Genomic DNA, 13,946 nt, shown 5'->3' with positions numbered 1-13,946 from the left:
AATTGGAAAAAGTTGCCCTTCGGACGGTGTGGGCGTTGCGTGCAAGCGTCTGTGGCGGGACAATTGAAGGTTGACCTCACACCACAGTAACCTCCATTGCCCTCGACCTTCCTCCCTAAAAATACACCAAAAAATGCCTGGAAGACAATCTCACGGGCGGCCGTTGCTGTCCTCGAAGCCGGCGCAAAAAAACTTTCGCAAGTCGAAATCCAAGGCCCAAGCTAAGGCGCTCGACGCCTTCACCATCGCCTCGGAGCAGTACCCGACCAAGGAGAAGCGCACACCACGGTTCCGTGAGATCGAGGCGGCGCCCGACACTGGGAAGAAGCACAGCCGCGCGAACGATGAGGAGGACGAGGACGAAGACGAGGACGAGGACGACCAGCCCAGGCGGAAGAAGGCCAGACCCTCTGCAGGGGCCGGCGGCGACTCGGACGAGTATGGCAGCGACAGCGAGGGAAACGAATGGCACTATGGTGTCAACGAGGACGAAGACTCGGAGCTCGACAGTGACGAGGCGTTTGGTGAGAGTGACCAGGAGGATTTCCAGGGCTACTCCATCGGAGGCAGCAAGGCGGCCAAGGGAAAGGAGGTTTGTGACGACCCGGCGTGCATGCCTGCCAGCTTTACGCTAACGCCATGGCTAGAACGACTCAGAAGATGAGGACGAAGACGACGACGACGAGTCTCTCGGCGATGATGCGATAGACCTGGCACAAGCCCTGGACGAGTACGAATCCGACGAGTCCATGGCCGGCCAAGACAACGAAGATGATTCGGACGACTCGGATGCCGAGGCTGATAGCCCGCCGTCCTCAGACGACGATGACGACGAAGAGCTGGAAGCCGACCCCTCAAAGCTTGGCGAGCTGCAAAAGTTCATCGCCGGCTTCGGCGGCGAAGACGACAAGGACGCGGCACCCACAAAGCAGAAGCAAAAGATCAACCTCAAGGACCTCGGCCTCGCGGGCGTCAAGGATGCGCAGATGCGCAAGTCGGTCAAGCTCATGGCGAAGGAGGAGAAGGAAACGTCACGCCCCGGCGCGGGCAAGAAGCTCGAGGTGCCGCTGTCGCGCCGACAGCAGGACAAGCTCCAACGCGCCGCGGCGTACGACAAGGCGAACGAGACGCTCACCCGCTGGCAGGAGACAGTCAAGCACAACCGTCGCGCCGAGCATCTCGTCTTCCCGCTACCGCAGAATGCCGCCGACGAGGGCCTCGACAACCGCGAGCTGCAGGCCATCACGGCCAAGAACTCAGCGTCGGAGCTTGAGCAGACGATCCTTGGCATCATGCAACAGTCCGGGCTCGCGATGAACAAGGAGGAAGAGAATAAGAGGAAGAAGGCCGAGGCCGAGGAGGGACTCTCGCAGGAGGCGCTCAGGGACCTCGTCAACCAGCGCCGCCGCGAGCGCGAGCTCAGCTCACGCGAGGCCAAACGCGCGAAGCGCATCAAGAAGATCAAATCCAAGGCGTACCACCGCGTGCACCGCAAGGAGAAAGAGCGCGAAGACATGAAGCTCCATGAGGCCATGGCGGAGAACGGCGAGATCGACTCCGAGGCGGAGCGCGATGCGCAGGACCGCGCGAGGGCCCTCGAGCGCGTTGGCGCCCGGCACAGGGACTCCAAGTGGGCCAAGCTCGGCGCCGGCAACAAGCGCGCTGTGTGGGATGACGACTACCGTGCCGGCCTACACGACATGGCTCGCCGCGAGGAGGAGCTCCGGAAGCGTAAGGAGGGCCGCGCGGGCGGCGACGAGGACTCTGACCGGTCCGCGGACGACGACAGCGACAGCGGCGGGTCAGACGAAGAGGGCGGCGAGCAGCGCAAGCTGCTGAAGCAGCTCAACCGCCTCGAGCAGGAGGAGGACGACGAACCCGCGTCCGGCTTGATGCAGATGAAGTTCATGAAAAAGGCCGAGGCGGCGCAGAAGAAGGCCAACGACGAGCTCATTGCGCAGATCCGCCGGGACCTCGACTCGGACGCCGGAGAGGCCGACTCAGACGCCGAGGTCACCGAGGTCGGCCGCAAAAAGTTCGGCAGCGCCGCGCAGCCCGCCATCTCGGCGCCCGCCCTGTTGGCCGGGAAGAAACAGAGGAAAGCGGCCGCGCGAGCCGGCGACGATGACAGCAACGACGTCCCTGACAACAGCGTCGTCAACACAGGCTTCTCCCTCACCGCGGAGCCCTCGATGACGGGATCCGCGTGGTCCTCGGGCCCGCGCAAGAAGTCCGCCAAGACGGGCGGCAAGGGCAGCGGCGCGCGTGTCGAGGACCTCGACAACTCCCTTGCCATGACAGCCTCGTCGGGCAAACCCCAACCCTCTAAGCCTAAATCTTCCGCCGTGTCAAGGACATCAACAGGAGGAGGAACTCTCGCCGACGAAGACTCCGACGGCGACTCGGACCCCTCCCCGGACGTCCACCTCCCCCTCGCGATCCGCGACGTCGCAGCCATGGACAAGGCCTTCGCGGGCGATGACGTTGTCATCGACTTCGCGCGCGAAAAGGCCGATGTCGAGGCTGAAGATGACGACAAGATCGTCGACAACACCTTGCCCGGTTGGGGCGGCTGGGTCGGTGACGGCGTGAGTAGCCGCGAGAAGAAACGGCAGCAGGGCCGGTTCGTAACAAAGGTCGAGGGCGTCAAGAAGGCGGACCGCAAGGACGCCAAGCTGGACAAGGTCATCATCAGCGAGAAGCGCGTCAAGAAGGTTTGTCTCCCTTCCCATTCTCTGTCTCTGTGTCTCTCTCTACTACCAATCTGTTTTCTTTATTCTTTTCCACATGTTCTTTTTTTCGTTGCTGACACGGCTTCAGAACGACAAATACCTCGCCACACAGCTTCCTCATCCCTTCGAGTCCAAGGCGCAGTACGAGCGCTCGCTGCGTCTGCCCCTCGGTCCGGAATGGGTCACCAAGGAATCCCACCAGGAGGCAACCAAGCCACGCATTCTCAAGAAGCAAGGTATCATTGCGCCCATGTCAAGGCCGACCATGTAATGGAAAAAAGTTATATATCAAAACACATCGCGGCTTTGATTTTTATGCCTGCTGCGATAGAAGGAACTCATCATAATGGTATCCGGCGCGGTACCAAAGGCGCCAACAGGAACACGCGAACACAAGAATCGGGTTCCCCTTGGTTTAGACAGTGATGATATTCTTATTCTCGTTTAATTGAAACACTGGGAGGAACTTCTGCAAACGGTTTTTTCGCCTGTCTTTCTTTCTGCCCCCGTGTTGTGTTCCTGCCAATTTTCACCGTTGCGCAAAAACGAACCTCGAATCCTTACCCCCCCCAAACCCACTCCAAGAAATATAATACAGTTCGCACTAGGTACACAAGGAAATACACATGGAAAATGATTGCCACCTAGAAAGTAATTTGATGATAGACCTTCGTTTGGCGGCCACCCCATTCGTTAATTACTTCGTAAAAACGCAATAGTGCCAAGGCGCGCACATGGGCGGTGTAGCGGACCCTGTTTTGTTTACTGACATAGGGATTGCCAACCACCCCGTTTTGCCAAGAAACGTATAGAACTTTCAACCGTGCCTTCATGCCTTCAACGCTGAACAACAGACAGGACCTTGTCCAAAGCATCGCTGGGGCTGACATAGAAGGCCAAGGCGATAATGATGTACAGGCCCAGAAGCATTGCGCCCTCGAGGTAGTTGGACTTGCCATCCTGTACAGTGTATGTGACTACGAGCACAGAGAATGCAAAGGCAACAGTCTCAAATGTCTCGAAGTGCAAAGTCATCGGCTTGTCGAGAACAGCCCATCCGAGGATAACAAGGAAAGGTGTAACGAGGAGGGCAATCTGGATACTGGAACCGATGGCAACACCCATAGCTAGATCCATCTTGTTCCGGATGGCCACGACGACAGCCGTGACGTGTTCAGCCGCGTTGCCGACAATAGGAATGAGAATAAGACCGATAAAGTTCTTGCTGATGTGCGCCGTCTCGACGATAGGGTCGATGCTCTCCACGAGGTAGTCGGCACAGATGGCAACCAGGATGGTGGTGACAACAAGCACGGTGGCGGCGGCGATAGGGCCCATGATGGGCTCCTCGGCCTCTTCGTCGTTGTGGTGCTGGATTTCGGCATCGAATAAATTAGGGTGAGTGCGCAGCTGGAACCACAAGTAGAGGACGTAGAGCAACAACAGGATGATGGCGGTACCGCGGGAAAGGACTAGAATGCTGTGCTCCTTCTCGACACTATCGGCCTTGTCAAGCACAGAGTAGAGCTACCATAACGTCGTTAGTAGGTAGACGGGGGAGAGTGAGCACATTAGGGTGTGCTTACCGTAGCGGGAATGACGAGCGATGCCGAAGACAATGTCATCAGCGAACAGGTGGTTTGCGCCGTAGCAGAGGCAAAGCTCTGCTCCATGCCCTGGCCAGTAACCCTGTCGCGCATGTTGACAATGCCGCCAAAGAAGAAGCACATGCCCATGACGAGAAGTAGGTTGGAAAGGATAGAGCCCAGCATGGACGACTGGACCACCTCGATCTGGCCTTCCTTCAGGGCGACAATGCTGACAATCAGTTCGACCGCATTTCCAAAGGTGGCGTTGAGCAACCCTCCAAGAGCTTCACCGAGCTTCATGGAGATTTGTTCGGTCGCAAACGACAAAACAGCGGCAAGCGGGATAATGGCGAAGAAGTTGATGGTGAAGACAGCAGTCGGACTCCAGTGAAGCTTTCCGGCAACAATGCCAAGGGGCACCATAACAAGAAGGAAGTTGACATAGTCTGCGGTTCAGGCGGTTCGTTAGCAACTGCGGCGCAAACATGGCCGATCTCACCAAAGGCGCAGCTGTATCATTGACTTACTGCTCAGGAGCGACACCTTGGTGACGTGCCAGACCTGGGACGAATACCTGACAGCAACGTTGGGGCTGTCGGTGCCCGGGGTATGTGTCGAGTTGAAGAGGAACTTGAGCGTCTGGTTGCCGCTGTCGCCGTTGACGACATGGGATTCATGGTTTGCCGAGTGATTGCCGTTCACGAGAAGCGGCGAGTTCTCGTCGACATCGCCATCGCGCCCGTTGGGCTTGTTGGCGGTACCCCAAGAGCGGACCTGTCCGCGAAAATGCTGGTTGGCTGAATCGTCGGACATCGCACCGTCATAGTTAGCCGGAGCCCTGACCACTAAAGCAAAGATATGTCTCCTGTCGCGCGTCTCGTGATGGATGGGCGTATTTCGGGGCAAGGCGGCCGGTAGTTGAACAACAACAGAAAAGGGAGTGAAAAAGGCAAGGGAATGACAATGCACAGGACAAGGCGACCAGATAGATGTGCGCCGCAGTCCAGTACAGGTGGGTGGGAAGAATGAAAGAAGAGGCAGTGGTGGATTGCTTGCGATGCCAGAATGTGGCTTGGAGGAAAGAAAGATGACTTTGGCTGCGGCAGAGAGAAACAGAAGAGCGCCTGAGACTACCTGGGCAGTGCCAAGAGTCAAGATTGTCCAGGGAGATATGCAGCTCTAGGACATGGGGGGAGGGGGCTTTGCTGGGGCTGCAGAGTGCACTAAGGCAATGTCAGGTAGCAGCAGGTAGTGGATGGTGGAAAAGTGGAAGAATCGATGAAATGGAAAGGCAGGTGATGTAGGTTCAAGGTAAGGTGGAGGGAAATGAAAGCTAAGGTGCAGTTGGGCGGGCGAAGTACTTACACACCATGTCGTGCGCGACAAGTGACTCTTGACTATTTTTCTGGTCTGCACGGTATCACGGCCAGCACACACCCAAGCCAAGGCGAGGGAGGTATCTATCTCCGGGAGTAGTTGACCGTCACAACGGACCGGATGAGATTTTTGCTCGAGGCCCTATGCCTGCGTCGCCCGATAGCAAGGGGAGTGGGGTACAGGCCGGTCGGTCAGCGACGGTGTGGCCCAATGGATGGCTGGCAGAGCTACACTATGGGAAAGCACTTCAGGCGCCAAGTCTCGAGGTACTGAGGATGTGTATCGGAAGAAGGTGGTCCAAGTGGGTTGGATCGAACGTGCTGTGCAGACAGGCAGGAGGCCGACGATGCAGCAGAGCAGGAGTCGAGTCGAGTCGGGGTCGAGGCGTTGAGATAGAGATGGTGTGCGAGAAGAGCGCAAGGCCAACCGGGAGTCTCTGCGGCGAATGTGATTCGGAGAGCGAACGAGAAAGAGGGTGAGGAAAGGGTGAGGCGGGCTCCGAGGCGATGGCAAAATGGGTACGGATAGCGATCGAAGGGCGGTTGAACAAGAAACGAACACAGCCCCCTTTTTCTGTCAGGCTACTATGGAGAACGTGGGACGGACGCTGTGGTACCCAAGAAGAATAGGGACGGGATGAGACGAGACTGGGAGAGCCGGCGGGGAGGGAATCATAGTTTTGGGTGCGTGGGCGGCCTCCCTCGCGGCAGACTTCCCCAAAGATGACGAGGCCACTAGCACAAAACCAGGGACTCAAAGTCGACAATTGACGTTCAAACGGCTGCATCCAGCACCCGGCACTGCACTTTTGGCGTCAATTACCCTACCATGACTGCATCAGTCGAGAATGCCGTTTGGTCCTTGGGCATGCCTGCCATGCTCCCAGACCCTACACAACCCACCTGAGTAGGTACTAGTACCTCAGGTAGAGCTTTCTGCTACCCACTGCGTGAGCCGTGGCTCCCTCCTCAGCGAGTTTGCTAGAGGGAAAACGTCATACAAACAGCTTAGCCAGTAGCGAACAGGTTTCAGTCATGGGGAGCCAAGGGGTGAGGTCGACGACATCCAATGGGGAGCTTCCTGAGTGCCAAGCGTGGCTGTGTTTGTCTGGCGTTGCTTCTGATATTTCTCCGCTGTTTCCTGTTCGACGCCCGCCCACTTGCCCACTTGGGCCTGTGAGTCCCTCCGTGCCTACCTCTTGCTCCGCCTGGACCTCTCCACTCCCACATTTCCGCCGGTTCGAGTACCGTTACTGCCAGTGACACTAAGAAGGGTGCCTACCTACTGTACCTAATTACTCGCCGCACTTCTTACGGTGCTGTCCTCCGTCATCGTACCGTCGTCTCACCCCGTCCGTCATCCACCTATTCTTGCCCTCGATGGGATCTTGCCTCGCTTCGGAAACCAAGAGCTACCATGGCCTATCTTTTCCTCTCCCTTCTCTTTTTCCTTGAACCTCTTGCCTGGAAATAGACACAAACGCTATTGCCGGCCAGCTGTCTCTTGCATTCCATTCTTGTCCCTTGTCCGAACCCAAATTTGCATACCCGCCACGCATTGCCTCAGCAACCTTGGAGTCAAAACCGAACCTCTGCATTTCCTCCGTCTCGGCACGCGGCTGGCCCACTGCCAGGAAATTCGTCCTGACATTCGGCTTAGGGACCGGATGATTTGCGACAAACAGTTCGAGCTGTACTCCACCACTGTTGCGCACAGTTCTTGTTCAATTTACGGCTCCCTCGTCCTCATTTTTCTCCCTCGCTTTGTCTCAAACCTTGAAACGGGGACGGGGGCTATTTCTGGTCTCGGGAGAGAATTGTTGCTTCGGCTGAACAACAGTTTGCTACGGCGCTATAAAGCACTCACAAACCTAGAGAATTCTTCCTTTGGGATGTGATACTTACTTTCCAAGTCTCAGGCACCCACCATCATCAATTGAACAGCCTCCAGGATGCTCTGTACATACATACCAAAACAAAACTGCCTGTAAATGCTGTTTTCGGTTGCCCTGCGAAAAGCCCTGCCTTGGCTCGCTGGCTGCGGGGGCCCGCCCTGTCCACTCGGATCCTAAGGCCCATGCACCGATCTACGGCCCCCCCAACCACATCGACGTTGAAGTGCGATGTCGAGCCTTAACCGGACATGGGGCCTTCTCGGCACCACTGGACCCCTTATCATCCTAATCGCACGTATCGATACAAGCTTGCTATCCATCATTCCTCGGTGCTCGGTAACCAAGCCTCGTCGCTCTGCACAACCACTGCCTTGGCTCTTTGCCAAGTCGTAAATACAAGAACGTCACTCTGCGAGCCTCGACTCGTGAGTACTAACTTTGGTGGTCGAGAAAGCGTGCACGGCGTGGCACGCCTCGCTTTGCACTTGGCGGCAACGAACATTTCCCCAACTCTGAATTGTGGGGGCGGCGCCGCTGCCCCAACTTCCCGAGTCATCCACGCGCGCTCTCGATGCGGCCTTGGTGCGCTGGCACTTTACAGCCACCACCATCCATTTGGCAGATCTCGCGCCCCCACTTGAATCTGACCACGTTCTCTCGTTCAACTCCGTCTGTGGGCTGTAGCGCCGGGCGCTTCGTAGCATGCAAGTGGCTTGGTCGCTTGTCTTCCAGGCCAAGGTGAGGCAGCGACGGCGCCCTGGTGCTATCACTGTTGGACGGGGCTGGCTTGCCTACCTATTGAAAAGAACCTTGATGAACTGAGATCTAGAGGGGCTCTCGATAATTTGCAGCGGACGAACACAACGCAGCCTGCCTTATGCATTCGTCCCAATACATGCTTAGGTAACCATATAGTCATTAGTAAGGCATCTGTACAGAGCGCACTCCCTAGGTAGGTAGCTAGCTACTTAGATCTGCTACCTTATGGACGGACGGTGACAATTCGTCCCAATTTTCACCCCAACACAGCTTGTCATCTATTAGTGTGGCTCCAATCAGCCGAAGCCTCAGAGCTCTTCAAAACGGTTTACATCAGGTATTCGCAATTGTTCGAGGCGCATTCCCTTGCAACATCCGACCGCAACTTTGCAGGCTTGTATCCGTACAACGGAAAGAAATGTCGATGACCTAATAAGGTGATATCGTGCTTACCACACAGTGTTCCAGGGCAGTGTGCGTAGATGATAGTCACGGTGCTTGGGCAGCACCACCCGTGTCGTTCGGCCGGCACCATGCTGCCATATTAATCTGCGTATCTCTGAAAATCGCTGGACATAAAACCCGCGTCACCCGCAGCCTGATTCTGACCAGCAGTCGCAATAAGCATTGTGGCGACCAAAAAGCTTAGCCTGTCGGGCTGCCCTACCAACCCTTCGCTCCGGGTCCCAAGAGGCCAGAGATGCCGGGGACCCGTGTTACGCGGACGGGTGACGCGTCATCCAGGGACACACACCAGGGGAGCTCACACCAGAGGGAAATCTTCATCCACTTCCCCAGGGTTTATCTGGGAGATTTCCCCAGACTCCCGAGACCGCGTTGCCGCGTTGCCGTCTTTTCCGTCGAGAAGCCCGGGGTGTGTCTTTGTGTGTCTGTGTCCATGTCTGAGATGCCGGGTTTTTATCTGAACCACCCCCCGAGATTCGAGCTAGCGACGTACGCTCTTTCATCCTGCATGGCCAAGCTGCCAGAGAGAAGAAACCTGGGGATCGGATCTTGATCGCGCAAAGGGCCTAGTTGCTGCATTATCCTTCAGACGCGCCGAGTTCCGACGTTACGAGATCGGGACCGGGCGAAACCCCAAACCAGAGCCTCGGGACACCTATTGCACGCCGTCTGTTCATGGTATGGTCGGTTGAAACGACTGGAAGTGGACCCTTCACTTGGCAAATGAGACCGGGACATACTCGAAAGCAAGGCAGTGAACTCCCATTCTCATTGCTAAAGATGCTGTCTAATAGTGTTTGGTGTTGATTTCATAGTCGTCGTTGAGGAATTGTTGTGTCTCCGTCTCTTGGCGATCGTTACCCGTCATGGCATTACTCGTCTACTCTGCAAAAGAAAAGGGAACCGAATTCGAATGTTGCCGCCTTCGTGTCTTCAGGTCTCATCCACCAGTCATAGACTTCGTTTCAATCTTCATGTTTCTAGGGTTCTTCGTAAGGTGCTTGAGAGAGAGAGAGCCAGCATCAGACATTGCCCATCACTACACATCAATATTAGCGGCCAGATTCTTCGGCGTATGTGGACGAGAGCCCAACTCACAAGCAGCATACGTCAAGTACCACGTTAAGCTGGCACCGCCGTCGATCCAACCGGGATCAAAGTTTGAGCTGTTGAAGAAGTCCCACGCGGTCCTGCCGTCGATGGTAGCCAGGTTTCCGTAGATAATGCCCCTCCAGCCACCCGCGATACCGTCGACGCGGCCTCCGCTAAAGTACACGTCCCACTCTTCGCGCACGAAGTCAGGGGTGCGGACAAGAGGTGAGGGCGCGAGGAGGGGGATCATGTGGATGCCCTGGATGAACTCGATATTAGCGCCGAAGTAGGTCGTGTGGTCGATCTTGTTCTCAAAGAGGATGCCTGCCACCTTGTTTCCGATAAACTGGGGTGGCTGCACGGCGTTGTCACTCTTGTAGAGATAGTAGTGCTGGAGAGCGCGTGCGATAATGGAGAGTTGCAGATTGCTTCGCATCGAGAGCATGACGTCTCCCGAGGCATCTCCCCACATCTTAAGGGCGTAGGCGTGCATCATGTCCTCCGAACTTGATTCTTGGTCCTAAACACGGTGTAAGCCGATGAATGATCTTGATGTTACCGACAACACTAGTTACCTTTCCATCGTACGAAGCATATAGGCCATGCGCCCAGCTGTGGCCATGATACCAGTCGAATGCGCGCCAAGTAGGGAAGTAAGTGTCCTTGGTGCTGGGGTTGGCGACGTCGCGCACCAGAGCATTCACATAATCCTTGTTTTCGTTCAACCAGCCAGGATCCAGGTGAGCGATGGCAGCTGCGGCTAGGATGTGATAGCCGTAGTGGAAGTGGTGATCGTTGTATTGCGTGTTGCCAAAATCAGCTCCGTCGTTGCCCGTCACGTATGTTGCCGAAGACACCACGCCTCCCCAGGCGCCTGTCAAGCGGGTTAGTACTAGGATTCATACATGGCATAAGATGAAACTCACTCTCATATACTAAAGGGAACTTCTGCTGGTTAGCAGCAAACCTTGCAAAAGCCGCCTTGAGCCTGTTCAGACCCGACTGCGCCAAGGCTGGGTCTTGCAGAATGTCATTGATCACTACGATCAACAAGGCAAACTTAGCGAGAGCCTACACTCATGTTAGCCAAATCATTGCGGTAGATTCTGTGGAGTACACGGACCTTTCCACTGAAATACATAGAATCCAAGTCGGACTGAGCCATCATGTCTTGGGATACCTCCTGGGCTGCTATCCCGCGGATTACGACTCGTGCGTTGTTGGACAGCGTGGTGAGGCTGCCTCGTTCAGGACTCCACGGAGCAAAACCTATGTTAACAGGCATTCCCGCCTCAACCATCGTCCACTGATCAGCCAAGACCGCAGTTGCGGTACCCTTGGTAGGAGTCAAGATCTGAACTGGCTGAACGGCGCTTCTTGTCGTTGAGTCGAACGAGGCCACATGATGCGGCAGAGCATACATGACAAGGTTTCCCTCAGGGTGGCCACTCTTGGCGAACTTGAAGGTGTATGAGCCCGTCGTACCACTGACGGAGCCAGCCAACTCGACCGTTGTGGGATATACACCAGCAGCGTGGTCAAGCAGGGCCTCGCCATTCCCCGGATCCTTGGCGATCTGGATGACGCCGTAGAAGGGCTGCGTTGATTGGGCAAGCCCATTGTTGACAACCTGCAGATTAAGCTGGGGTCCAGTGGTTGCATATGCATACAGCCGCCAGATCTTGCCATCTTCAAGCTGGAAGGTGAACTTGGCAACCCCGGGCTTCGGGTCCTGTGTCACCCGCGTGACCGTCTTGAAGAAGACTCCCGTTCGGATGACGGGGGTCGCGCCGGCATATCGGGCCGTGATGAAGGGCATTCCTTGGACAAGGGGAAAGGAGATTGCAGGCACAGCTTGGGCGTTTGGCCTCAAGTGAATTGTTGCAGAGAAGGCTGTGACGCTGTCGACTCCCACGTCGGTGTCTGGACCAAGCTCCAGGGCACTGATGACCATGGACTGAATACCTACCGGGTTAATGAAATAGGCCGCAGCGCCTGAAGATTTGGTCGGCCCAAAGACACGCTGGTTCGCCTCGATGTGGGAGATAGTCATGCCGAAGCTGGCAGCAGCCCCTCGCCCTGCCCCCCATGCTATGCCGTAAGGGTAGGTGTACGTCGGCGCTGTCTGGTCTCCCAGGAAGAAGTTGGAGTAGAATTTGTTGGTCTGAAGCGGCGAGCTCGACGTAATACCCTTCCTCGGGACGGGATGGTCGTTGCGCACCGGAATCGAACCAGGAGGCGCCACCGTGGCGATGGGCTCCGCGAAGATGTCTCCGGACGGCATTGGCGCGGAAGGAATTGGTGCAACTGTTGTTACGGGTGATGTCGAGTCAATCAAGGTGGTTGGGACCGGAATGGTGTTTGATAGGAGAGGGCACGACGTTGCCTTGCCAGAGGTCTCCAGGCTACTAGGTATGAAACCCGACGTTTGGGGCACCTTGTCAGTCAAAGATGGCAGAATCACTACTGTGCCGGTGGGATCCGAAGTGGTGATGGCGGAAACGGCCTCGGTGCTGTCAAAGATGGGCGCTGATGTTTGCTGCGCTCCTCTTGTGACCCTGACGGTTACAGTGAAATTTGCCGTCTCCGTGAGACAGGTGAGATCACGAGTGTCGAGTAACAAAGACCGGATGTTCAGTTGACCAACAGTTGCCGGGTCCTGGTGAGTAGCATGAAGCCGGACGTGTTGCTGGTGAAATAGAGCGAGGGCGCTCTCGCAGAAGAAAACCTGTATCAGAGTTAGCCCAATTATCCCCATTTTGGAGTGAAAGCCCGTCATTGCGGGAAAGAATTGTGTCTTGTTGTGTCGGTGCGTGTGTATAAGAAGACCCAAACCCAAGTTTGTCCTCTCGATGCGTGATATAGGTAGCATGTAAGAAAAGGAAAGGTTCTTTAAGTGATCAAGAATAATATAGATGACGCTTCAACGTTCATATAAACGAGCAGCTGCCGGATCAACAACACAACCCAGCGGCGAGCCGGCAGTGCCATGTCACCTTGCTTGCGGGATCATCAAGAGTTGTTTCGTTGCCGTGCAACACCACGTTACAGGCATGTAATGGTTCCAGGAACAATGGAGAGGTCTCACCTGGGAGGAATGTAGAACGTCTTGCCGGGGAACTCGGTCAAACCCGAGCGCGAAGTGGGCAGTGCAATAGGGCAACGAGGGGCCTAGGTAATGAGGGATCGTCGTCGGTAATAAGTCTGCTTCTGCCTAGGTATCGCTGGAGGATTCGACGGTTTTCATTCAATAACGAAAACTAAAGGGGCAATCACGCCGCAGCAGTTTACAAGATCTGAGGCTTGGATAATATGGACCAGAGGGGCGTGATGCGTCTGGGAAGACGAGTGGCCACCGGAACTTAGGTAGGTAGGTAGGTTGTTTAGCTGTGAAGTTAAGTTTCCAGTCCTTTTCACTGGCAGGTGCGAGATATGAAGGGGTTGCGATGGAAAGGAAGTTTCGATTCAAACAGATGCGCACGCACGACTAATGCTGCACAGAGAGACCCTCTTTGGCTGACGCGTGCTTGCCCTTGGCGTGGGTACCCTTCGGCATCCAAGCTGCCGCTGGGCAGGCCTAGGACTAGAACACTCATTATTGATGACAACAGCCAATGATAGGGAAAAGGTCCTGCGATTGACAGAGCAACTGGTCACTTGGCTTCGGGTACAGAAGCATGCAGGCGGGACTAGAGATGTTGTCTCTTCCAGGGACCAAGTTAGTCAGGTCTCCCCCTCTCTCTCTCTGGAAAAGGCTGGTTGCGAGGCACTCGGGCCAGTGACGTAATCACCGCATCCCAGTATTTGCAACGACTCAACATAGGTAAATGAAAGCGTTTTATCTATAGCGGCTCTCCATTTAATTAGAAGACTCGCTGCGATGATACCTTCAAGTTGACACGCAGGTAATCCTTCTGGTGCAACCAGACCTTGTCAGTGGATCACCGGGCACTCCCACTTGCAGGTCGTCTTGGCATATTCTTGGCAAATGTCAATGGTGAGATTCGGCTCGTTGATGGAAACATGACGGCTAAAATC

General features: G+C 55.6%; 3 protein-coding genes across 3 annotated transcripts; 1 reads left to right on the top strand and 2 right to left on the bottom strand.

Moving 5' to 3' along the window:
- The first annotated feature begins 27 nt into the window (after positions 1-27).
- CDEST_08842 (Putative small-subunit processome, Utp14 protein) lies at positions 28-3,314 on the top strand. Its single transcript, XM_062925001.1, has 3 exons — positions 28-592; positions 648-2,714; positions 2,821-3,314. Exons 1-3 carry the CDS (start codon positions 134-136, stop codon positions 3,001-3,003), a joined length of 2,709 nt encoding a protein of 902 aa, XP_062781052.1. The 5' UTR covers positions 28-133; the 3' UTR covers positions 3,004-3,314.
- A 21-nt stretch (positions 3,315-3,335) lies between these two features.
- On the bottom strand, positions 3,336-6,308 carry CDEST_08841 (Putative calcium/proton exchanger, sodium/calcium exchanger membrane region). The gene is made up of 3 exons (XM_062925000.1): positions 4,849-6,308; positions 4,319-4,767; positions 3,336-4,259 (listed from the first exon to the last, which is right to left on the bottom strand). Exons 1-3 carry the CDS (start codon positions 5,132-5,134, stop codon positions 3,570-3,572), a joined length of 1,425 nt encoding a protein of 474 aa, XP_062781051.1. The 5' UTR covers positions 5,135-6,308; the 3' UTR covers positions 3,336-3,569.
- A 3,530-nt stretch (positions 6,309-9,838) lies between these two features.
- On the bottom strand, positions 9,839-12,687 carry CDEST_08840 (Putative endo-1,3(4)-beta-glucanase, glycosyl hydrolase family 81; the record flags this gene model as incomplete). Its single annotated transcript, XM_062924999.1, has 5 exons — positions 9,839-9,855; positions 9,915-10,428; positions 10,484-10,782; positions 10,835-10,979; positions 11,032-12,687. The coding sequence occupies 5 exons, from the start codon at positions 12,685-12,687 to the stop codon at positions 9,839-9,841; spliced, it is 2,631 nt and encodes an 876-aa protein (XP_062781050.1).
- Positions 12,688-13,946: the final 1,259 nt, after the last annotated feature.

Source organism: Colletotrichum destructivum, chromosome 5 (genome assembly GCF_034447905.1).
Source record: "Colletotrichum destructivum chromosome 5, complete sequence".
Taxonomy (NCBI): Eukaryota; Fungi; Ascomycota; class Sordariomycetes; order Glomerellales; family Glomerellaceae; genus Colletotrichum; species Colletotrichum destructivum.
Note: the sequence above shows the minus strand (reverse complement) of the source record. Positions and strands in the feature narration are given on the sequence as shown.